The 26,857-nt window shown below is 34.7% G+C and overlaps 1 protein-coding gene across 3 annotated transcripts; it reads left to right on the top strand.

Annotated features, from left to right (window-relative positions):
* The first annotated feature begins 1,324 nt into the window (after window positions 1-1,324).
* LOC113864573 lies at window positions 1,325-26,517 on the top strand. 3 transcript variants are annotated; one of them, XR_003504880.1, is made up of 33 exons: window positions 1,325-1,539; window positions 1,621-1,794; window positions 2,076-2,171; window positions 3,235-3,304; window positions 3,477-3,607; window positions 4,016-4,156; window positions 4,245-4,402; window positions 4,979-5,147; window positions 5,239-5,337; window positions 5,593-5,670; window positions 5,751-5,810; window positions 5,916-6,073; window positions 6,213-6,414; window positions 6,950-7,069; window positions 7,341-7,429; window positions 7,523-7,627; window positions 7,831-7,929; window positions 8,185-8,273; window positions 9,044-9,192; window positions 17,470-17,613; window positions 17,706-17,813; window positions 18,080-18,190; window positions 19,840-19,947; window positions 20,035-20,145; window positions 20,679-20,854; window positions 21,034-21,505; window positions 21,850-21,957; window positions 22,199-22,257; window positions 22,606-22,999; window positions 23,766-25,292; window positions 25,488-25,692; window positions 25,814-25,973; window positions 26,087-26,433. XR_003504880.1 is itself a non-coding variant. In XM_027498441.1 (33 exons), exons 1-32 carry the CDS (start codon window positions 1,432-1,434, stop codon window positions 25,912-25,914), a joined length of 5,919 nt encoding a protein of 1,972 aa, XP_027354242.1. In that variant the 5' UTR covers window positions 1,325-1,431; the 3' UTR covers window positions 25,915-25,948; window positions 26,087-26,433. The 3 variants fall into 3 exon arrangements, 2 of the variants coding, with proteins under 2 accessions (XP_027354242.1, XP_027354241.1); XM_027498441.1 differs by having other exon boundaries at window positions 25,814-25,948; XM_027498440.1 differs by having other exon boundaries at window positions 25,814-26,517.
* Window positions 26,518-26,857: the final 340 nt, after the last annotated feature.

Here is a 26,857-nt window from a genome sequence, read left to right as displayed (position 1 = left end):
ACAATGATAATAACAATACAGTCATGAGTTTTGATTACACTAATGCTATGTTTATATGTGATAGAAAATGAGTAGAAAAAAAAAACAAGTGAAATGAATATAATGATAAAAAAATATATAAGAGAATTGGGATGAAAAATATGTGTTGTCTGGATGGATAAAAATAAATTATAAAACGGGAAAAAAATCTTTACTTGTTTGGATCAATAAAATAAAAGAATAAATATGTAAGTTGTTTATATGAAAAATATTTGTATAATAATGATGATGATGATAAATTAATTATAAAAAATTATAAAATTAAATATAATATAATATATTTTAAAATTTGACTTTTAGTATTTTGAAATTTTTTATGTTATTAAAAAAATATCATGAAATATAATTTTTTAAAAAAATATCACCACCTTTTTCACACAAAATTTAATTATTTTGAGTAAAAAAAATTAATCGTATATAATAAAATATCCAAACACATAAAAAATTAGTTTCTTACACTTTCACTGAAACAAACAAACCACAATTGTTTCATGAAATGTTTCTTTTCTGCTATAAATGGCTATCATAGCTTCCCAGGACCCTTTCTTTAAAAAGCTGCACTTACCTTTTGGATTTTCAATGTTAGCATTTTGGCTATCATCAAGTAAGAAGGCCACATAACCATTTTAAATGTATATTTAGTTTAGTCTGTTTTAGGAAAAGAATCCCTTGTTTTTCTTTCATGAGATAATTTTTGAAAAAGAAAACAATTACGGTCATTAAAAATGAATTAAATCAGCTTATTTTAAAAAATAATTGCTTTTTTTTTAATTCAGTTTCTATGATTTTTCATCTCAAGTATGAAAAATTAATTATTTTATCAGTAGAAATGCTTATTCGTATTTTGTTTTTAGTTTTATTTCAGTATCAATTATTCTCAACAGTTATTTCAAAACATATATTCTAAAAAAATATTTAAAATCTATTACATATATATATATTCCAAAATTTTAAAATTAATATACCTACTTAAAAATATTTATAACTTAATGTATCTTTCAGCTGTAAAATCATTATAACTTGATAACTTAAATTACAGTATATAGCTGAAAAATGGTTGATAAATATGTATAATATTGAGGTTGAGTTTAATAAATTTGGATAAAGTTATTTTTGAGTCATTAAATATAATTTAAATACATATATAAATCAATTTAAATTAATATTATTTTATTAAAATATAATATTTTTCATCAAAAAGTGTCCGAATTGATTCTCTCACTTAAAAGCACAGGAAGCGAGGTGACACAACAATCCCCAACGAAGCACAGAAAGCGCGAAAAAGAGAAAAATCAAACGACAAGATTAAACTAAACCCTTCCATTGCTATGTTATTGCTGTGTTAGGGTTTAACATTATCTTCTTCTTCATTCTCGTTCTCTCCTTGGAACAATGGCCGATACGAGCTCCGTCGACGCCTCTCTGTGGTGGGACTCATTCACTCTCTTCCTCACTGAGCTTGAAAATTCCTCTTTGTCATCAGATCTCCCACCAAATTTGGTACACTTTCAATCAGCTCTCTGCGTCTCTGCGTGCTGCTCAATTTGTGCACTTACAAGAATCCTTTTGATGTTTATTTAGGCGAAAAAGTTGAAGGACAACCATGCTTGGTTCGTGGACACACTTTCGCGCTTCAAACCGCCCAATCAGAAATCCAAGGAAGCTTTGAATTCGAAGATGTTGAAAATTGGATCTTACCAGTTGACTATTCAACCTCATCTGAAAGATAAAGCGTTGCGGATTAGTTCCTGCCTGGTGAGTTAGTTCATTCTTTGTGCGTCAGCCTACACTGTAGCTCTTACTGATCGTTGTTATCTTTTTGATTGGGTTCATGAGTTTATGACAGTGAAACATTTCAATTGTTGAGGTAAAAGTTTTGACGTTGAAATTTGAAAGTTTATTCTATGCTTTGGAAGTGATGTTGTTCTTGGTTTGTGTTGCTACTCAGTGGATGAATTTTGTTTTTCATTATGGGGATTTACCTATTGATGGAAATGATCAATTTGGCTTTCTACGCCCATTCTTGTTTATTTCAGCTACTAGATGAGGTTCAATCATACATTCTTGTTGAAAGGTCCTTCAAATATAACAATGCTGCTACTGATTCCATGGCTCCGGAGTTTCTTCACATGGTTAGTAGTTCAATCCCCTTGCTGCTTTCCTTTATAACATTGATGGAGCCTAGTCTTGATTTCTGCAATGGTCATATGTTGTGCCTATTAAGAAGAATTTGGCTGATCCAATATGTGTTACTGACAACTGTCAAATAAAATAGCTAAAGTGGATTTTATGAAGTCATAGTTTAATGGATTCCCAGAAATTACTGTTAGTTTTTCTGTGACATTCACTGTTTGAGACTTGAGAGTAGCAGTTGGAGTTTAGAGGTTTATTACAATAATTTAAATGGCTTACTTTATACTCATACACACAATGCATTTCAAGTTACATATTGGATTTTGGCAGAAGGTTTAATGGCCTCTTATGGGTGTTGGATAGCATGACACATTATCTAAAAAGATGCTTGAATTTCACTGCATGAAATATGTGTGTGCATGCTTGTGTCTTTCTGTTCTTTCAACTTGAAACCTTTCTGGTTCTTACTGTTTCTCTCATTTATCATTAAAGCGATCATGACAGAGCCCAAAAGAAAGTTAGATAGATGATTGGTTGTCTGTTTAGTTAGTAATAGTTAGAATCTGCCAAGGAGATTGGTAGTTAGGCATGGGGGTTTAATTATCTGAACCAAGGTAGAAGGAGGCAACCCTTTGGGGATTTAGATTTGAGAACTGAGCAAAGGTTATGTTGTGAAAAGGGCAAACCTTTGTGAAGGGGAAACCTTCAGAAGGAAAAAAACTCTCCTTTAGTCTCTTGTTTGTAAACTGAAGTATTCTCTTTTACTTTGTTTTCTTTGTTTTTCTCACCTCCCTCTTAAAAAACAGAACCTATTTCTAGATTCCTAACAGTTCATGTTACTAATCATATTCTGCTTCTTTAGATTGCCTTCATTGCATATATGAGAGTTCAGAGTACACTGGTATTTTTTTAACTTCCAAACTTAATAAGCTCTAGTTTGAAATAGATACTTCAAGTGGAAAATTTTAGCTCCAAAAGTGAGGAGGGATTGCTGCCAGTATTCTCTCTGTGACACTTACCTTTAATTTCCGGTTTCTAATTTCTTTCCTTTCTTTTATGAAGATGTTAATTCAATATTACAAGGAGCGGCAGTGCTTGCTGAAGTGCATCAGGTGGATTCTCATGCATGCTAGTAAGTGCATTGTGTTTTTATGGCACTTAGTTCTTGTCTGCTAATTCTCTGTATTGAAAGACATGCCTTCACTGAGCGCACGTATTCTGTTTGTATAGGATTGGTAAACATTTCCAGTTTTGTTATTTGGCTTTCTCACTGACATTACTTTGCATTTTGACTCTACATGCAGTACATATTGGTCCTATGTCTGAAGACAATATTGTGAAGGAAGAGGCAAGGAAGCTGTTTCATGATGGACTGGAAAGTAAATTAATATCATTGTTTGACAATCTTTTGTCTTGTAGTTATCCAGAGCAAATGGTATGTTCAGTCTCCATGTATCATCCTTGTTTAGTTTGCATGATTATATTAGATGGGTAGCTAAATTGATTAGCAGGGGATCCTCACATAACTTTGATGTAATTCTTTTAATCTATGTGCAATTGGGCATGCTGTAAAATTAATAGCTGACTTTTGTTGTATAGCATTACGTTCTCCTATTCCCTTTCATGCTCTTGATCCATGTGTTATGTGTCTCCAAGCCCTGGGATGTTGTAACAGTATATTATCATAAGGAGCATGTGAAACACTAGGCACCAGAATAATATTCTTTTTTCGTCCTTTAATGGGATTTTTCTGTCTTTGGTTGGTATCGTCATGATGTGAATGTTTGATTTAAAAAATCTTTGCTTGATGACTTCACCTATATGAATTGTGGAATGCTTGAAGGATGTTGATCTTTTTACTCTGTGGGCTGAGGAGACTCTAATTGAAGACAACTTGGTTTTAGACATCCTTTTCCTGGCATATTATGACCCGTTTTGTACCTGTAGTGGTGAAATATGGAAGAAGTTTGGCACTCTTTACAAGGTAGAAGGATATACTTCTGCTGGGACTTAATTTGTGTTGTGATAATTATTGAGTCAAATCCTTGGCTAAAATCATCTTTTGGATCCAGGGGATCTTAGCTTGTGATTATAACTTGGGAAAGCTGGCAATTACTACAGAAGCACAACAGTTGTCTTATCATGCCAAAGTTCAGCTGCTGCTTATTTTGATAGAAACCCTGAACTTGGAGAATGTTTTTCAAATGGTTCATGATGAAATACCTTACAGGTTAGCCTAGTAATTATTTTTAAATCATGATCAGTACTTCTAATTTATGAAGAAAACACATCATTCAACAGTTTGGTTAAACCAATGAAGTACTGTGAATTGCTAAGCAAGGCTGTAATCCCAAACCTCCTTTGTTATGTATTGATGTAATGACTGGGTTAATGCTAAAATGAGTGTGGTCTGCCAGGCTCTATCTTGAATCTAAAATAATTAAATAAATTCCACTTGATTATAGAAATATCTTGTGGGACAAGGCACTCATGAGGCAGATATTCTGTTCTTTGATAAGTCATTGTTAGGACTCTTTGATCTTGCCTATAATTCAACACACCAATTTGATTATTATTGTTTATTCTTTTATTTGTCAGTGTTGTATATGGAACATTTCCTAGTTGGTTTGATGTAGTGATATTTCTTGTCTGGAACTGTGGGTTCTGAGTCAAATTCTTCATTCCTAGTGTAGTGCATGTGGTCTTATTATATTAGGTATATGGCAAGGAATAAATTGACTTATGATTGATTTTTTTAAACTTATATATTTTGTTGAATGTTGTAAAATCTATTTGGATTTCACAGGAAAGGCGTGTCTACTTTTTCTGTGACTGATGTCCTAGAGATGGATGCACTAATTTCTACTTTCAATGCTTTTGAAATGAATGAAGCTGGTCCTCTAGTTCTAGCATGGGCAGTATTTCTTTATCTACTCTTGACACTTCCGGAGAAAGATGAAAGCAATGAGTTAATGGTATGTGGTTAAGTTTTATTTGAAATTTGTATCTACTACTTATCATGTATGTGTGTCAGAAAGATGACCCTTTTCTTTTCTCTGCATCCAGGAGATTGATCACATTGGTTATGTTCGTCAAGCCTTTGAGGCTGGATCCTTGCATTATTGTCTTGAAATTCTTCAATGTGACATTTTGAAGGATTACGATGTGCGTCATTTGGAGCATAACTTGTTATTATAGTGGAGGAATTTTTGTTAAACCTTGACTGATTCCTCTCTTTTCTGTTATGAAGCATTCAGTCATTCAGCTTTCTACTATACTGAATTTTGTTTACAGTTAGCAAACTAAGCATTATATATTTTAATTATATGATATTGGTTGTACAGTGTATATATTCTTGATTTTGTATGTTCTTCTGTATAAAGTTGTTATACCATAAATGATTTTCCCCCTTTTGTTCAGGGTCCAGTGTCTGGATATCGCAGTGTTTTGAGGACATTCATATCTGCATTTATTGCATCTTATGAAATCAATCTTCAGGTATGGTTGTAAAATCTGTGGTTAGATTTTACGAGATTATCTATATCTTTCTCATTTGGTCTGCTTCTACAAAGATACAGCCAGATGACAGCACCTCCACTTTGATACTGGATATTCTTTGCAAGATTTACCGTGGAGAGGTTTGTATGTATAATCATTTCCCTTCATTTCACTCATTGGTTCAATATCATGATATCTGCTAGTGATCATTTATCAATTCAAGGTATGTGCTCCTTAACTTTCAGGAATCACTTTGTATTCAGTTTTGGGACAAGGAAAGCTTTATTGATGGTCCAATTCGGTGTCTCTTATGCAACCTAGAGAGTGAATTCCCTTTCAGGACAGTTGAACTTGTACGACTCCTGTCATCCCTTTGCGATGGAACTTGGCCTGCAGAGTGTGTGTAAGTAAATAAATAAATAATATTTTTTCTGTTATCTCATATATTGGAATAAGAGTACCTTTGGTCTCTCAAAATGAAAGGCTTTACTTTGTTTCTTCAATTGTTGGTAGCCTTTCTTATGGATGCTTCTTTTCAACAGGTATAACTTTCTAGATAGGTCTGTTGGTATGTCATCCTTGTTCGACATTAATAGTGATTCACAGGTAGCTGATGTCTCTCATGTAGTTGAGGCACCACAGGCAGTGCAAGTTCCTGGGGTTGAAGGTTTCTTTATCCCAGCTGGAACTTGTGGGCGTGTCTTGAAAGTTGTTGGAGAGAATACTGCCCTTGTACGATGGGAGGTGAACTATCCAAAAATATTGTTACTAATTACACTTTAGTTTGCATTTCTAAGTGCTTCCTGTACCATATGACGGCCGATAATTATTTTCTTCACAACTGCTTTTTGGTGGTCCGAAAATAGTTTTTTTTAAGAATAAAGTTATTTATTATTCTTGTATTTCTTTTCTATCACCTATATACACTGGGATAGGATGGGAATGACCAAATCAATAACATGAAAATTCTGCCAATTATTTCCAGTGAGGCTGGTTTCAGAAGTTCCTAATAGAAGTTCTCTGTAAATTCTTGGGTGACTGGTTTGCAATCTGAATTATTATTCTTTAATCTGTAGTGATAATCAAATAAATGCTAGTCTTTCAGTTTTGAGCCTTCAAATGTTGTTTATTTGGCAATTATACATGTTGCTGATGTTTTGCACTCCTTATAAATGTTGCTGTAATTTGAAGAGTATATTATTACCTGAAGTGAGATTCATGTCTCATTGACATAATCCTAATTTCTTAGTTCTTTCTGATAAAATCTTCATTTTTCTAGGATTCACCCTCTGGAATGTTTGTGTTGCTCCTACGTTTGGCTCAAGGGATGTATTTGAATAGCAAGGAGGAAGTTGCTTTCACTCTTGACCTGCTTAGTAGATTGGTGTCCTTTAACACCGTAAGTTGGTTAAGTTTAATTGACCATTTATTTTCACTTTGGTTCTTTGTAAGGATACAGCCATTGCTTGATAGTTTTTGCAAATGCCTTTATGACTGATTTATGGATGTGTAATAGACAATTCAGCATTATATTTCTCATGGATGGCATCATGTGATGTGACTTAAAGTTTTTGAGTAGTATTTTTAACTAAGATCTATGCATCAATAGTTCTGGCAGTAATCTCTGTCTACCTAATAAATTTGGTCCTTGATTATCTTGCTATGTGTAGGGTGTTTGCTTTGCTGTTATGGACATTAGCAACTCTGTGCAACTTCATGCTGTTGGCTTGATGAATGAGCAGGTTGAAAAGAATGTCTGGTAAATTATTAAATTTGAATTATTGTCCTTTTGCATATGTCTTTTTCCTTTATTTATTTTATAATGTATTATGTATATTCCTTGTCCTTACAGGGTGGTTGAGATAATTTGCAATCTAGTAAAAAATCTGTCTCTGAATTCCTGTGGTGCTGCACTTATGTCAATGGGTGTCAAAATCTTGGGGATTATGTTGATTTGGTAATTGAACTTATTCTTCTGTAGAAGTTGATTGCTTTTATAATCAATTAGTTGATCTATATTTATTAACATATTTTGATGGATTGGTTAAGGGTTTCTCCTTGTTGGCTCTTGATGATTTAATTTATTATTGGACAGTCGTTTTTGTTTTTGAATTAATAGTGTTATTGATGTCTAATTAATTATTTTCTTTTCCAATCCAGTTCTCCATCTAATGTTGCAGCAGTCACTCTAAATGCAAATCTATTTGATATCTCTTTGCAGACAACTGTGTTCACTATAGGCAGTAATGGGTTGTCAAGGTAAAGCCATATTTTTTAAATAGCATGCATACGGCATATACAAATAGACAACTTATGCTCTTCACAAGATTGGTTTGGAATTGTGTGCTTATATAAAAAGAAATGGGATTTGTTAGTCCTTTTGTCTAATATTGCGTGACTTCACATTTTGATACACATCTTTCTGGTGGCTATATAGTGTTGTAGCGGTTAATTTTTATGAATTTATTTTATAGAATGTGAAGTTACATCCCCAGTCATTCTGTCTCTTTACAGTGGGTCATGGTTGCTTTCTTGCAAACTGGCTAGGATGCTTTTAATTGACTGTGAGCAAAACAGTAATGACTGCCCCTTGGCAATATCAGGTATGGCTAACATTAATTTCTTATCCACTTTATTTATTGTTATAAACAACAATAACCAAATTTTAACCCACTAGGTGAGATCAACTACATAAATCACATGACGTTAACTCTGTTAAAAACAAATTTCAGTGAAATATGATTTACTATTAAATCCTTTTTAATAATTTCTTCCAAAGTTATTCTAAGTTTCCCTTTACCCCTTTTCAATGAACTTCCAAAGTTCTTCTAGGTCTTCTTCTACCCCTAGACCCTAAATCCACTTTATTGTTATAATGATATTTATTTGTTTTTGATTTTTTTGTCTCTTCCATTCTTACGCTTATTTAGCTTGATTTGAAACCTGGTCTCCATGAAAATAGCTGTGGTGTATCCTAAATATACACGTTAGTTGTCTGCACAGACAGGCTCTTCAAGAACTTGGGGCAGTCTATATTTGATACTTGTTTTGAAATATTTTGCAAGTGTTGGTGCTACAGTAGAAATAATTATATTAAGATGCTATACTTGGGCTTTTTACTGCAACATAGCAAATTCACTGCAACAATAACCTGAAAGCGAAAAGAATAAGACTATGATCCACTCTTGCACTTCATCAAAATATACTGATAAAATCACACACACACACATAATGTGTATGTATGTATGCTAATTTAAACTTGCAATAATGGATTACTTCAATTAAATTGTTAGTTTGACATGCTTTTGTTATGTTTTATGCTATATTACATCTACTTTCTCTCTAGTCTTATGTTGTGGTCTGAATTTTGCAGTACTGGACTTCACCATACAGCTTGTAGAAACAGGAGTAGAGCATGATGCTCTCCTGGCATTGATCATTTTCTCTTTGCAATACGTTCTAGTTAATCATGAGTATTGGAAGTACAAGACGAAGCATATTAGATGGAAAATAACATTGAAGGTCTGTCCTACATTTATTTGAAGTCACACAATTTGTGCTCAGTTTTGATTAATCTTTGCTTGTTAGGGTCAAAGCTTTTAAAATCAGAAAAAAGATGAACAAAAGACTGAATAATTTTGGCAATCTTTATTAATGCCTTGAAAAGAATAAGGATTCAAGAATCTTTTAGAGCTAACAGCCCCCTGAACACTGAACAATATTTCCTCCCAGTATTTCTCTACAAACAAAAACATAATCCCCTCCTATTCCTCCTAACTCTATTTAAAAGGTATTAACAAATAACAACTACCTAACTAACAGTTGACTCCTTCCTTCCTTTCCTCCTAATATACACTTTCCATACTTTAGATATCTTGTTAGTGTCAATCATTTGTTCTTCCTCCCTGGTCCTAACACTACCTCCTCCCAAAGTACCAGCCTTGTCCTCAAGGCTCAAATGAGGAAACTGATGTTGTAGTGCAAATTCATCCTCCCAAGTGGCTTTATCAACAGGGAGACCCTTCCAATGAACTAAAAACTGTTTAACTGTCTTTCCCTCTGCTGAAATTATGCGACTAGATAATATTGCTGCAGGTTCTGCCAATTCGTCAGATGTTAAGTCATTAGGAAGCTCAGTAGAAGAATCATATTGTCCAATAGCCCTTTTAAGCTGAGAGACATGAAAAGTAGGATGGATCTTAGAAGTTATGGGCAACTGTAATTTATAAGCAACACTTCCAATCTTTTGTGGAACCTGATAAGGACCAAAAAATCGAGGGGCTAACTTTTGATGAATACGATCTGCGAGAGACTGTTGTTTGTGGGGTCGTAACTTGAGAAACACCCAATCTCCCACAGCGAATTCTAGTGGCCGCTGATGTCGATCTGCATATTTTTTCATCTGCTCCTGAGCCCTTTGTAAGTGACCCTTAAGCTGTTTAAGGGTCTCGTCCCTATCTTTCAGTTCTCTTCCAACTGCTTCAACTCGGATTTCTCCTTCAACGACTTTAGGAATTGAGGGAGGACTGCAACCATAAACTGCCTCGAAGGGGGTTGTTCCAAGAGATGAATGATAAGTTGTATTGTACCATAATTCCGCCCATGGAACCCATAAGGACCAATTCTTAGGTTGATCTGAAGCGAAACATCGCAGATAAGTTTTCACACAGCGGTTAACAACTTCTGTTTGTCCATTGGACTGAGGGTGATAAGCCGTGCTTAGCTGTAGCTTAGTACCTTGGAGAGCAAATAATTCTTGCCAAAAGTGACTTACAAATATTGGATCTCTGTCACTAAGGATAGAAGAAGGGAGGCCATGTAAACGAACAATCTCTCGAGCAAAAATTTCTACTACCCTCTTAGCTGTATAGGGATGTTTCAAAGGAATAAAATGTGCGTATTTGGTTAGTCTATCCACCACCACCATTAGAGCATTGAACCCCCTGGACTTTGGCAGTGCCACAATAAAATCCATGGATATTTCATCCCAAATTAAAGAAGGTATGGGCAGGGGTTGCAGAATTCCAGCAGGAGACATTGCTTCATACTTGTGTCTTTGGCAAATATCACAAGCCTGAACAAGCTCCTTGACCCTCTTTTTCATTCCAATCCAATACACGTTCCCTGCTAAACGTTTATAAGTTCTGAGCAAACCTGAATGCCCACCTGCAGGGGAAGAATGAAACTCATGTAATAACTGAGGGATTAGGGATGGCAATGGGTAGGGTACTACAGTACCCATTCCCATACCCGCGTTTTAAAAAAATACCCATACCCGGCCCCATACCCGCGTGGGTATGAACATTAATCCCCGTACCCGTACCCTCTAGGTACCCGCATACCCATCTTCTATTCATTACCCGCGCTTGTTTGAGAAAAAAATATTTATAAAGAAAAATATGTTTATATAACTTCACATAAGTAGCATAATAATACAAAAATTCAATATGTAGTTGCCGAATAAGGTACAAACATAGATAACAAACAAATATTCAAAGATCATAAACGTTAAATGTATCTTAATATAATAATTTTTTAAACTAAAATTTTTAGAAATAATAAGCAAAACTAAACACACAAGTTATTTGTCAGTGATAATCCTATTTTGTGTGAGATTTGATTGATTGGTAATGTTAGAGCGACAACGAAATAGATCTGTACAATGGATGTCCCTTCGTGTGGCATCACTTAGTAACTTGTGACGGCATTGACAACTAATTCTAATGAATAACGTTTCATAGTTGTTAAGTTTTAGTGAGACAGACATTGAGAATGAGAATAGAGTTAGAGTAGAGAAATTCAATACTAACAACAGAAAGTTGATACATAATTTTTTTTTAACTTTTGAATTTGAAATTGTAAGAAAAATAATAGATTTAATTAAAATAATATAACATAATTAATATATATATATATATATATATTAATACTAGTATTTTTTAACTCATATACTATACGAAAGTATTTTATCAAAAATATAAATTTTTGAAAAATTATTTTAGTGAATTAAATATTTATAATGTATATAAATTTTAAAAGAAAGAATTTGAATAAAAGATAAATAGTTACAATAAAATTTTATAATAAAGAAATATACGTGTATATTAAAAAAATTATACTTTTTTATCTGAAAAAAATTAATAAATAAAAATTAACAATAATTTTTTATATTTATATCTTTTCAAAAATTTCTTTGAATGTGAATAAATAGTAAGAATAATATTATTTAGATTCAATAGATTATAGTTGTGCTTGTAATACATATGTTGCATAGAAAAATATTATTTTTAATTAAAATATAAAAAATAAAATTTAAATATTATTAATAAATAATAAGTTTACGGTAATAGTAGGTGATTGTAAAATTTATAATATATTTATTATTTATCATTCACTTTATGATTTAAACATCAATATGATTTTATTAACAAAAATATTTGTGTAAAAAATATTTTGTCATATATAAATAATATTTTAAAAAAAATCAATCTCATATTAACTATGTAATAATTAAATTGTCTTAGCCTAATTAAATGATATAAAATAGTAAATAATTTTTTTTATTAAAAATATAAATTAAAATAAATTTTTTAGTTTACTTTATTATTAAATATATTTTTATATTAATCTTATATAACTTCACATAAGTAAAATAATAATACAAAAATTCAATGCATAATTGTAGAATAAAGTTCAAACATATATATATATATATATATATATATATATATGCGGGTATGGGGCGGGGTGGGTACTTAGATATCCATACCCGCACTCATCCCCATTAAAATTTGCGGGTTTTTACCCATACCCATACCCGTATAGCGGGTAAATACTCTACCCATTGTGGGTAAATTTTGCGGGTGTCCATCGGGTACTTTACCCATTGCCATCCCTATGAGGGATCATAGAAGAGGTAGCGGAAAGCACCAATCTGCCATGGTAAAACAGGATGCCACCCCTGAGGACATAACCAGGTTTGGTGTTTGGGTCTTGAATCAAATGTTGGATGATTTCTTGTAAAATGGAATCCTGTATAACTTCTTTTTGTATTACAGAAGACTGTTGCCACTGAGGGAAATAGATTGCGGTTGATAAAGTTGCTAAATTTTTTGCATCCCCTTTTCGAGATAAGGCATCAGCTGCCTTATTAGTTGGACCAGGTTTGTAAATTACCTCAAATTGAAATCCTAATAATTTGGACACCCAACACTGTTGATCCGCTGAAATTACTCTCTGCTGCAACAAGTGTTTTAAGCTACGTTGATCTGTATAAACAAAGAACTTTTTCCCCAATAGGTAATGCCTCCAATGTAGGATGGCAAGAACTATAGCCATCAACTCCTTTTCATAAATTGATTTAGCCAAATGTCCTTCAGACAAGGCCTTGCTGAAATAAGCAATTGGCTTACCCTGTTGCATAAGAACTGCACCGATTCCGCTGCCAGGGGCATCACTTTCAATTTCGAAACTTTCCTCAAAATTAGGAAGAGATAAAACTGGGCCTGTCACCAAAGCTTCCTTTAACAAATTAAATGCCTTTTCTGCATCAGGCCCCCACTTAAACCCATCTGTCTTAGTCAACTCAGTTAGAGGTTTAGCAATCTTCCCATACCCAACTATGAATCTTCAGTAATACCCCGTCAAGCCTAAAAATCCTCGTACTCCTTTTACATTTTTAGGAATGGGCCACTCTAGAACACTCTCCACCTTGCTTCGATCCACATGTACCCCATCAGAAGAAATAATATGTCCTAAGTATTCAATCTGCCTTCTTCCGAAACTACACAGTTCCATACCTAACACTTGCAGGACACGGTCCAGATGCCATATATGTGAAGCCCAATCCTTACTATATACTAGGATGTCGTCAAAGAATACAAGCACAAATTTTTGCAAATATGGGCGAAAAATCATGTTCATTGTAGACTGAAAAGTAGAAGGAGCGTTCATTAATCCAAAAGACATAACCCGGTATTCATAGTGCCCCTCATGAGTTCTGAACGCAGTCTTCAATATGTCCTCTTCTCTCATACGAATTTGGTGATAACCGGATTGTAAATCTAATTTAGAGAAGAAATTAGACCTGAATAATTCATCTAATAGTTCTTCAACTATGGGAATAGGGAACTTGTCAGGAATTGTGATGGAATTTAAAGCTCTGTAATCCACACACATTCTCCACGTGTTATCTTTCTTTTTAACCAGAATGACTAGGCTAGAAAAAGGGCTGGAACTGTAACGAATCACCCCTTGCTTCAACAATTCCTGGACTTGCCTTTTGATCTCGTTTTTGTGATGGTGAGGATATTTGTAAGGCCTAACATTAACTGGTTCTGCTCCCTCCTTCAAGGTGATTATATGCTCTGTTGATCTCCTTGGGGGAAGACCATTCAACTTCTTGAAAACGTTCTTATGATCCTCTAAAATCTGCTGTAGATCATGTTGTTGTTCAACTAACAGGTCTGCAGCAACTCCCCTTTCTTCTTGATCTAATTTGGACCACGACATCCCACCCATCAACGGCGTCGTACTACCAACCAAACTATAGAGAGGAGCCTGACCATCCTTCATCTTTCTTTGTTCTCCACTTTCCTCGGAGCCCACTCCTTTAAATTCAACCATTTTTTCCTTCCACAAAAACAGCATTGACATATCTCTCGAATCCATTGTCACAGTTCCCAAGGTTTTAAGCCATGTCATCCCTAAGATAACATCTAATCCCCCAAGATCTAATACGTGTGCATCTAGAGTCATTTCATTGCCATCCAGCTGTAAAGGAATCTGTGAACAGAATCCTTTAGAATGTATTAAGTGTCCATCTCCCAGCCTCACCTTGAATTTGGGCTCCTCATTCACTTTTAAGCCCAAAGAAAGGACCACTTGAGGAGCCACAAAACTTTCACTTGCTCCGCTGTCCACCAAGAGCACTACAGGGACTCCCATTAACAGCCCATTTAATTTCATTGTTTTGCCCCATTTGGACTTCCACCCGCAAGGCCCAGTAAGCCTATTCCTCGACACTCTATCTCCCTTCCTTCTTCCTCCGATCCATCTCCCCCTACCTGGTGCGCCGCTGGGCCAACTGATCCAGACCCGTCGTCTTCCTCATCTTTTGCCAAAATTGTCAAGCGCAGAGACCGATCTTTACACTGATGCCTTAGTTCGTATCTTTCTCCACACATAAACCCAGCCTTCGTCGCTCCATCAACTCATGGGGAAGATGTTTCACACCCCTGCTATGATTGCCTCCGTCACCTCTTACCACCCCATAGTGCGACGTCGCTGAAGGACCCAAATAGGGTCCTATGGTAGGATTCTTAAATCCCTAGATACCTGAGTAACCCCCTGAACGCCCAAGATCTTGCTGAACAGAGACAGAAAAGCTTCTTCTTGGATATTTGGAAGTCAGCGTTCCCCCTGTGTAATTCTTGTCCGTATAAAAGATGACTCACCGTCTTTGGCCATCTCAGCTTCAATACCCCTTGCCAAACGCATAGCATGTCGCCTAGTTGGTGGATCCAGAGTACGTACCCGCAATCTGATTTCGTCTTTCAACCCTCCAACAAATTACCCGAGATATTGAGTCTCAGGCAGCCTTGGAACCTGAGAGGCTAGAGCTTCAAACGCTTCAATAAACTCTTCCACAGAACCTTCTTGCTTTAGTAATTTCAATTCCTCAAAAGGATTATCCAAACGATCACTCCCAAACCTAACGATCAAGGCCTGTTTTAGATTGTACCAAGTTGGTTCCTCCTCCTCACGCCACAAATTGAACCAATGAATCGTGCTCCCCTCCATACAAATCTTGGCCAACTTTACTTTCACGACCTCACTGGTACCATGCACTTCAAATTAAGTCTCTGCTCTACATATCCATCCAACAGGGTCAACCCCATTAAAGGCAGGTAGTTCCACCTTCTTAGCAGAAGATCGAAACTCTGCGTCAATGTTTCCTTCCTTGGCATTATTGTCATTCAAACTTACATCCCTTTTGCCCCGCGACTCCATATACAATTGATCTTTCGTTCCCTTAGCAGTACTTATCTTGTGAATCTCTTTCAACAATTCTTGCTGCGTGACGTTCATCTCCTTTATTAATTCAGACAACGTTTTCTGCGATACCTCGATGTTTTGAATCCTAGATTCAAGAACATCCACCCTCTCGTTCATTCTTGTTGGCATGGGAGTAATCGTATCCGGCAGGTCGGACCAATTGTTAGGGTCAAAGCTTTTAAAATCAGAAAAAAGATGAACAAAAGACTGACTAATTCTAGCAATCTTTATTAATGCCTTGAAAAGAATAAAGATTCAAGTATCCTCCAGAGCTAACAGCCCCCTGAACACTGAACAATATTTCCTCCCAGTATTTCTCTACAAACAAAAACATAATCCCCTCCTATTCCTCCTAACTCTATTTAAAAGGTATTAATAAATAACAACTACCTAACTAACAGTTGACTCCTTCCTTCCTTTCCTCCTAACATACACTTTCCATACTTTAGATATCTTGTTAGTGTCAATCATTTGTTCTTCCTCCCTGGTCCTAACATTGCTGAACACTTCTAAAATTCCTAGTGACTGGTAGCCAGAGCGAATTTGAGCATAAGCACGAAAATAAAGGAAAGTGTGGCAAACAAGGGTATTAGAATTGCTTGAATTGTATGATTTGTATCCCTATTTGGAACCATTTCTGAAGAAATGGATATCAATTGCATGTGAGACTCGTTTTTGACTTTGAACTGCAGCTTGAATCATGATAACTTGTGAATCTGAACTGCTTTGTGGGATTCTTGCATTCCAAAAGGGGTATGGTTGTGCGACCCATTCTGAAAAATAGCTGTTTTGGTTGTTTTTGGCAATTTTATAAATTTAAGGGGTAAGTGATGAAATATTCCCTTCCATGGCCTGAAGTCAGATTATTGACAAATAAAGATATGTCAAATTTCATTCAGTTCAAGTTGCAGAACAGGGTCATTAGATCAAGTTTCATCCCTCAACTGGGAAGGATGGGCTCTATAATATGCCTGGATTTTTTCTTTTGACTGGGTCAGCTATTCAGCCTGATTAATAACTTGATCCAAGTGAGGCTAAAACTTAAAACTGATGGTGAACATGGCAGATCTAGAGCAGAGAGCAGGTTGAGGATCTTGGTGTCTTTGTTCATGAACATTGCTGTATTTCTGTTCAGTTTTGGCCAATGTGTGAGTTTTCCGTTTTGTGGTTTGGTGGCTAGTGTGTAATCATGTAACAGACAAAAGAAATTTATGATTACAATTTTTAAAAATTGATAGATATTTAGGTATTATAATTTTTTTAAAATAATAACTATTATATATTTTTCTTTTTTTAACATTTCTAGGGGCTATATAGTTATCTTGAACGATTGATTTATTTTCTTCGTAAAAACGAGATCACAATCTCTGAGAAACACTGAAAATAGAAGTACAAAATAAATATTCTTATCTAGTGGTCCTCTGTTGGCATATTTGTTGATTAGAAAATATCTGTTTTTGTTTGATCTTGCTGTTTATTGCTCCTATGGTCAATTGAAATTTAAGATTTTGTTGGATTGTGGCTATTTGACAGAGCTTTTACTGCTGCTGTCTGAAAGATATCTCCAAGACAATAAATTATGTGAATTAGCTTTTGGTGCTCTGATGTCAATTGCCTCCAATCTATTGCTAGCACAGTGGGGCTTGATTCTGGAAAATAGTAAATTTATAATGTAGGTTGTGTACAATAAGGATTAAGATTATGCTATTGTGACTAATTTCAAACTTTGGGATACTATTGCAGGTTCTTGAGTTGATGAAAAAATGCATTGTATCAATGCCTTATTATGGAAAGTTGGGTGAGATCATACGCAATGTGTTGTTCTCTGATTCTTCCATTCATAACACGCTTTTCCAAATTGTTTGCACTACTGCAAATGCTCTAGAGGTGACATACATTGAACGTTTGTTAATCATGCTTTATTAGTCTTTTGTTTCTTATATCTACATCTTTTTAACAAAAGCATTTCTTTTTAATAGAAATTCCATGTAAGCCGCTTCTTTGATCCAATGGAAATTGAAGGGTTACAGCTTGCTGTAGGTTCTGTTTTAGATATTCTTTCAGTCATGTTGACCAAACTTTCGAAGGTACAGAGGAAGACCAAAAAGATTTATATTGAATGATAATCAACTTGCATGGTTTTATTAGTTACATATGATTATAGAAATTCATATGATGATATTGAATTGATGGAATATCATAATTGTTATAGTAGTTTATAAACTTTTTTGTACTATAAATCAATACTTTTCTTCTATATAGTCCTTTATTATCCATGACTTTCCTAGTTACTGTCTATATTCATGATATCTTTACATTATGGAAATGCTGAAAATCATTCTGTGTTGTCCAGGATACTTCATCCAGCTTCCCTGTTTTTCTCCAAGCTGTGTTCTCATGCACGACCAAACCAGTTCCTGTTGTCACTTCTGTTATGTCCTTAATTTCATACTTCCGAGATCCTGTATGAACACTATCCTTGCTCGAATTGGAGTTTCATTATATTTTTCTCATTCTTTTTATACACCTCCTTACTATGTACTGCACACTTGCAATGGTGGTAATGGGTTTTTATTGAGCAATAACAAACATTTGCCTCTGTACTTTTTTCTTCCATCAACTAGAGATCAGTGAACTGGTCAGTGCATTCTGCTTCATTAGTCACACATTATATTATAATATATTAATGGTATTAGTTGCCTAAGGGACTAGTATTGATCATATTCATTAGATTCTCTTGGTTTTCATACTTACATTTGAATTGTCAATTTGTCACTTCTCTTTTCTGTGCTTCATTGAGAAAAACATATAATCAGGTATCAAGAGAAGTGTTATGAAAAATTTTAGAAAAGAAAAAGGTTTGTGTAGCATATATTTAGGCTTATACAAGACATGTATTAAAGGATAACTACATATGTAAGAACTTCCGAAGGCATATCTTAAAACTTTTCAATTGGAATAAGTTTACATCAATGCTCTGCTTAGAGTGTTTAGGGTTTAGGGTATCAATGCTCTGCTTAGAGTGTTTACTTGTTTCATCTAGTTTTAAATGTGTTTATAAATGACATACAAAAAATTATCTGTCAGTGCATACTCGTTGCAAATGATATAATGTTGGGTGAGAATTCGAAAGATGTTAATGCTAAACTTGAGTTATGGAGACTTTAGAATCTAAAGATCTTTCACTTGAGTAGAAGACAAAGTATATGCATTGTAGTTTTAGCACAAAACAATATGAGGATCATTTGCTAAAAGTTAAAATTGAAGATAATATTATACCTCAAGTTTTCAGTTGTAGTTACTTGAGATCAATTATACAAAATGATGGAAAAATTTAATTAAAATATTACTTAAAAAATACAAGCTGAGTGGTTAAAGTAGAGATAGACATTGGGAGTTATGTGTGATTGTAAAATACCTATCAAATTGAAATAAAAGTTTTACCGTACTGCAATACAACTGACTATCTTATATGGTAGTAAATGTTGGACTTCAAAGGAACAACATGAGAAAAAAGTGAGTGTCAGAAATAAGAATGCTAAGGTGGATGAGTGAATATACAAAAAAGGAAATGATACAAAATGATAGTACAAGAGAGTATATTTGAATAATACCTATAATGAAAAAGATAACTGAAAATCATTTAAAGTAATTCGTTTATGTGCAGAGAAAACCTTGGAGGCACTAATAAGAAGAGTGAATTGCATAACTCTTAGTTCGGTGAAAATATGTTGAGGGAGTCTCAAAAGAACCTTAGATAAATTTATTAAAAGAACATTTTAATTAACTAAATTTCTGAAATTTTGATTTTAACTGAATTCAATGGTGATGTGTGAACCATGTAGCCGACCTCACCTAATGGGATAAGATTTGGTTGTTGTTTGTCTTTTTTGTGCTTCATTGTCTTATTTTATTTGGCATGCTTACTGTTTACACATAGTATACATCTCAGCATGCATTTGATGCCATAATGTAGTGGGCCCCACATATATCTGTTGATAGATTATTTATTACTTGTTTTACTACCCTTTCACTGAATATGTACTTGATGGTACGGTGGTACCTGATTTTCTATTGCATTTCTTGACAACTGATATCTTATTGCCTATGTAGGCCATCCAATTTGGTGCTGTCAGGTTTATTTCAATGTTATTTGCCATAGCAGATTGTATTCAACCAGTTGCATCTGGAATCACATGCTATGCTCCAGATAATGAGGAGGTATGGGTTGTTAGTTTCATTTTCTTCAAACTATTGTTCTTGTAGCCTTTAAGCTTCATTTGAGTCAATTTTTCATATTTATTTTAGATAATGGATTTGAGGTACTCTCTGAGCTACATATTACTGGAGCAACCAATATCAAATGAAGATCTCTTTGTTGCAATAGTTAATCTGTTTATCTCTGCTGCACAATACCAAGTATGTATTATGCATAGTAACTTAAAGAATTGGACTTCACATTTTGTGGAGAAGTTACAAGGTTACTTGCATTGATACCAATTATTATTATTATTATTATTATTTTTATTATTTGGTTCTGGTTATAAAGTTATGTAAATTTCAAAATGGATTCTACAAGTTTTTGCTTCTATCTTCACAGAGAAAATGTCCACTGTTCTTTTTCTGACTGTATATTAGTTTATCACTAATATTAGAATTTCATTGTATGCTTGTTTGTTTATCAGTCACATACACTTTAGTAGCACAAATCTGTGTTATGTCGACCACTATTCAAAATGTTTTCACCAAAAGAAAAAATGTGGACACTGGACATGGTTTTTATGACTAATGGCAGGCTTAGAATGCTGTAAATGCTGATTTAAATTGTTGTGTCCACACTATGTTTCAATTATTTTATTTAATTTTATTGGGGGAATGGAGCTCAAAGTGGAATTTTCACCATATTCAGTTTTGTTCAATCACCTTTTCTTATTTGATTTTCCTTTTTGCAGCCTTCTTTTATTGTTGCTATCTTTGCTCCAGAGGAGAACAATGAAGACCACTTGAGCAATGGTGATGCAAAGCTGAAAAAAAATGAAACTCCTCTCGTACCATTAACTTCTAAAAGATCAAATCTTGTAGATGCCCTTATGCACTATATTGAAAGGGCAGATGTTCTTATCAAGAGGTTCAAACTGTGGACTATATTTTGTGTGTGGGGGGGTGGGGGGGGGGGTGGGATTCCTTATTTGCTTTTTTGCATAGTTTCCATCCTCATTGCTTATGCTTTTTGTTGGATAGCTGGTCAGTTGTCATGCTTACTTAAATCTGTAAGTTACTCATTTTATTTTTCTCTTTTATCTCCAGCAATCCTCGCATACTTCTTTGTGTACTTAACTTCATGATAGCCTTATGGCAAGGGGCTCCCCAGTATGCCAATCTTTTGGAGTCTCTAAGAAGCCATGGAGAGTTCTGGAAACACTTAGCCAATGCAATCTCAAATATTGCGAGCAGTGAAATTCCCCTGCTCGAGAATTTGAAAGAAGAAGATGCTTTAAATCTGGCATACAGTTTTCATTGTCAATCTGCCATACTAGGAATCATGGCATATGAATTATTCTTGCAGAAAAAGTTGTTGCATGCAGAGTCTCTTGTTAAGGATGCAGCTGAATCTAAGGATAAGGAGCAAAAGGCCACAAAAGCTGAAAAATCTAAAGTCACAGATCTTCATGATCTGAAGGAAATCTTGTTCTCATGGTTCAAAGACTCTGTTTTAGAAAAACTAATCAAATCATATGCTTCTTGTGGATATAATAATGATATATATTATGGTGCAAAGGTTAGCCCGATGTTGTTTTCCTTGTTGATTTAATAGGCATGAGTCTTTTCTGTGATTGGTTTAATCTTGTAGCTATTCTATTTTTCTTGCAATTCCTTGCATGTGCCTAGTTATTGCATTTGTTATGCTTTCAACATTAAAGAAATGTCCCATTCTTCTTTTCTGATCTTGCTTGAGTCTCTACAAGGCCTTTGGCATAATGCACATCAAAAGATGAAATTTTGTTTAATTATGTTTATATGTGATGCAATTACAGCTACACTTTATATATTTATCTTCCCTTTTTATTTACTTCCGGCATGTATTTTATATTTTTTTATGTGTATGAGCATGTAAATTTTCAGGTTGCCACGGGATTATTCTCTGTTCATGCGATGATGAAATTAGCAGTTTGCGATTCTGGAAGTTTATCTGTATTATTGCTTCAGAAGATTCATGAAATTCTGATGAAGGTCCAACATTTAATCTATTATCTTCTATGAAAATCATTTATTCTGATTTACTATGTAATGCAATAAAGGATATTGATTCATATATATAATTATATATATCTATATATCATACAAATTTTTATGAACTTGGTAGGCATCGAAAAAGTATCAAAACTTCTGGTTTACTTGCCAAATCATCTATTTTCATCAGTTGAGTATTTTGAAACATTTGCTAATATATAGAAACATTTCTTGTTTGCAGTTGAGCATTCATCCTGCTTTCACTGAGTTGCTATCTCAGTATTCACAACGTGGTTACAGGTTACTAGACTTCATCCATATGTGTTATTTTTAGCTTCTGAAGACAAAATTTTTCTATTTCAATTGCATGTTATGTGTGCCAATGATGAAACATCAATGAACAATTCATCTTGCTCTGCATATAGTCATGCATTTACTTTTCATGCAAAATCAATTAACAAAGACCAATTACGGAAACACCATTTTTGAGGAAATCCTCAGTACTTTTAATCTGAGTTAAAGGTCGTGCTTTTCTTTCCACCATACAATTCATGTCTTGAACTTACCTTATCTAACTAAAACAAATTTATACTTTCTTTTGTTATGTACATTGATCATAATTTGGATTTTTTTCCTTGTTATGTACAGTGAGGGGAAGGAGCTAAAGAAATTGATACTTAGTGATCTCTATTATCATTTGCAAGGAGAGCTTGAAGGGAGAAAAATTGGGATTGGACCATTCAAAGAGTTATCTGCGTATCTTGTTGAGTCAAATTTTTTGGGAAACTATCAACATCAGTTCAATGAAGATTCTTTTACAAAGAATGTCTTTACAAAGAATTTGTACTTGTTTGACCTTGAACACTTGCAAGCAGATTTGAGATTAGATGTGTGGGATTGTTCTAACTGGAGAGCATCCAAGGAGATTGCAGAGACCATGTTGCGTTTCCTGCAAGATGCAAACTCAGTGATGTTGCTTTCAAGTTCAAAGCTTTCTGCATTAAAAGGACTGATAGCTGTGTTGGCTGTCTACCATGATGATGTGAGAATTTAAAATTCCGATTTCCTTTCATTGCATTTCCCTATTTATAATATAATTAGAGAGTTTTTGTGAGTTACAAATGTTGAAATGTCCATTTGGTAGCTCAACTGCTCAGCTGCTGCTTTCATTGTCATAAGTTTTATCCCTGCAGTTAGTTTATGCACGATTCTTATAGGTGGAAATTATGCTCCTTTTGTAATGAGAAGCAATATTTAAAGATTGTGAACATTTTCCTTGTCTTGTTACGATTGAAACGTCAAGGGATGATTAAAAAATTGCTCTGATCAGAGTTCTTTTCTGTTGTAGTTAAATTTGTTTTGCCATGGTGAATACAAGTCATCAGTAGGATTCTTTGCTTTATAGTTTTCATTGCTTGACTGCAAACATCAAATAGGAAGGACAATGAAAAGGTCTGTTTGTGATGTTGTTTTAGTTGACTATTTTGTGAAGGGTACCATATCAAGTTTGTCAATAGTTTGCTGTTGGTTTCTATTAGCAATGGGACAAAACATTGCATAAATTTTTGCCTGAGAATTTATCCCAATTTTAAATGCACAGGGAAAAGAAAAATATGACTATGAACCATTAGAAACATTTTAGTGTGAAAAGGTATTTAAACATTGATGTTCCAGTTTTCATGTGCTTTTCTTTGTTTTTAGATTGATTTTTTTTTGTTTGGTCTTGTCATTTGTGAATAACTTTCTCCTTCCTGCCCTTTGTTGGTGGCTTATCTTTTACAATATTCATTTTTCATTTGCTCTTGCAGTCAATAGGGAGGCCTACTACTGGACAGAAGATCCCAGATGAACTCATATTGACTTACATAGATAATTTATGCCAATCTTTCCTTGCTACCATTGAGACATTGTCACCTGTTCTAGATGCCTCTGAGGATATTCTCAATTTTCTTGCATGTCATGTAGAATTACTCCTCCAGTTGACAAAAACTGTCTGCAAAAGCCTCTCCTTACGTGTATCTCTACTAGTTTTAAAATGTGCAAGCTCAGGTCTTAAACTATTGAGTGAACTTAAGCCGGTACCTTCTGAGGCTAATGTGATCATGAAACTTCTACTCACATTGCTGCTTTTGGTACTACAGTTCAACTCCCTCAATGCACATTCAGGTGGGGCAATAGATGAGAGTTCTGGTGAGGACTACTCAAAGGTTTCAAATGCAACCCTAGGACTACTACCAATTCTTTGCAACTGCATTGCGACTTCTGAGCATTGCATGCTGTCCCTGTCAGTTATGGATTTGATATTGAGAAGTTTCTTGACGCCCAGGACTTGGTTGCCTTTGCTGCAGAATCATATCCAACTTCCACTTGTTATGCTTAAACTCCATGATAAAAATTCCCCCTCCATTCCAATAATAATGAAGTTCTTTTTGACCCTTGCACGGGTTAGAGGAGGTGCGGAGATGCTTTATTCTTCTGGCTTCTTGTCATCTATGAGAGTGCTATTTGCTGAATCTGGTGAGGATTTCTCAAGAATTGGAAGTGAGAATCTGGGCAGCTCAGGTGAAATGTTCAAAACACCTCAAGACATTTGGGGGCTTGGATTAGCTGTGATTACTGCTATGGTTAAATCCTTGGGAGACAATTCTTATGGCACTGCTGTTGTGGACAGCATGATACCATACTTCTTTTCAGAGAAGGCTCATCTTATTTTTTATTCTCTAAATGCCCCCGACTTACCTTCTGACGATCATGACAATAAAAGACCTCGGGCACAGAGGGCATGGATTTCTTTTTCTACCCTTAAAGAAACAGAACATACTTTGATGCTCATGTGTGAGCTTGCAAAACATTGGCATTCATGGATTACGGCAATAAGAAATGTGGATAAACAACTAAGAGAGAAGTGTATCCATCTTTTAGCCTTCATTAGCAGGGGAACTCAACGCCTTGGTGAATTGTCAAGCAGGAATGCCCCTCTTTTGTGTCCACCTACTATGAAAGAGGATTTTGAAATTTGCTTAAAACCTGCATATGTCAATAGCAGAAATGGATGGTTTGCTCTTTCACCACTTGGATGTGTGCCAAAACCAAAGATATCCTCTTTCTCAACTGCATTATCTATCTATGGTCAAGCAACTGAGAGTACTGATCCTGTTCCAAAAACATGCTTCTCTGACACTGTTGCTGTGCAGGTATATAGAATAGCATTTCTTCTTTTAAAGTTTCTCTGTTTACAAACTGAGGGTGCTGCTAAAAGGGCTGAGGAGGTTGGGTTTGTTGATCTTGCACATTTTCCTGAGCTTCCGATGCCAGAAATCTTGCATGGACTGCAGGTAGTGTACACTTCAGAATCACATGCATATAGTGTTCATATTTTGATAATATATCCAAATATCAAAAGTCAATGGTTTGGTTATGCGAGTGTGCTTAAGCATTGCTCTACACTGAAAATTAATTGCTATGGGGTGACTGAATCCAAGAAGCAAATACTTGGATGTCTGTATGAGCTTTTATTCTTTTGGGTGCAGGATCAAGCGATTGCCATTATTACGGAGCTCTGTCAAGCCAACAAATTGAGGGTCTCCCCAGAAACACAGAATGTTTGCCACTTATTATTGCAAATACTTGAAATGGCCTTGCACTTGGAACTTTGTGTTCTACAAATTTGTGGCATAAGACCTGTATTAGGGCGGGTGGAGGATTTTTCTAAGGAAGCCAAATCTTTATTTAGTGGTAATAATATTCTTCATCCTTCTGTAGCACCGTGTTTGATTCTATTGCCGTTGTTTTCTTTTTTCCCCCAATATTTCTGTCTTCTGAAAAAGTGTTAAATATTTTTTGATGCCTTGTGCAGCATTGGAGGGTCATGCTTTGCTAAAAGCATCCAGCAAGTCTCTAAAACAAATGATATCATGTGTCTATCCTGGATTGCTGGAAGCAGAGAATTTCATATAAGATCTGGCGTAGACAAAAAAGCACAATATTAATTGTACAGAATTTTATAGTGACAATTAGTCAGCTTTCTTCCTCCACTCTATGTTGCTAGATATTTCTTCTGTTGATATAATTGTGGATTTTTTCCTGACCGTTCTTGATGCTTCTTCGTATTTATATCTATCTTTTTTAGGAGAAAAGGTTGTCACCACTCATCAGCGAGCGGATAATTCATGGGTAGTATGTTGCATAGTTGTCGGTGGAAAATGAATTCTTTCAGGAGGGCCCTGCTCCGTGCCACGGTGAGTCGGTGACAGTGATTATGACCTACGTGTCTTGGTTCCCCTTGAGCATGACCTAATTCAAAAGGTAGATAAGTTTGACCCAATTTGTAAAGGAGGTCAAATACTTGATTTTAACCATAGTTCAAAATTAGTGGTCAAAGGACTTTCATGCAAGTGGAATCGTACTTAACTAGCCATTTGGCAAAACCTATAGGTCTATTGTTGTTATTTAAGAGTTGTGTAAAATAGAGTATATCAGATTAATTTCTGTAAGTTTGGCTACTGAACCGACATGGTAGGTGCAGTCGTTACTTAAAAAGTTAAAACGGTGATTACCCCTTCATTCATTCGTTCGGTATTGCCAGGCCCGAGGGATTCCTCTTCTACTGCAGGATTTCATTATCAACCAATGTAAATAAAATGAATAATATATAGGTTTAATTATTTAAATATGGGATTTGAAAAAATAAAATAAAATAATATATATATATATATATATATATATATATATACACACACTAATATGGTATTTTTTGAAAAAATTATGAAAATGAGGTTAAAAAATCGCCATTTTGTGTCGGTAAGATAGATTAATTTTAAAATTGTCATCGGTGATTTTAAAAAATTTATTAAAAGTTTAGAAAAGTTAAAAATCTGACAATTTTTCAAAAATTAATAAA

The sequence above is a fragment of the Abrus precatorius genome, unplaced genomic scaffold, assembly GCF_003935025.1.
Source record: "Abrus precatorius isolate BTA unplaced genomic scaffold, Abrus_2018 Scaffold4, whole genome shotgun sequence".
NCBI classification, from domain to species: Eukaryota; Viridiplantae; Streptophyta; class Magnoliopsida; order Fabales; family Fabaceae; genus Abrus; species Abrus precatorius.
This window is presented reverse-complemented; position numbering and strand designations above follow the sequence as displayed.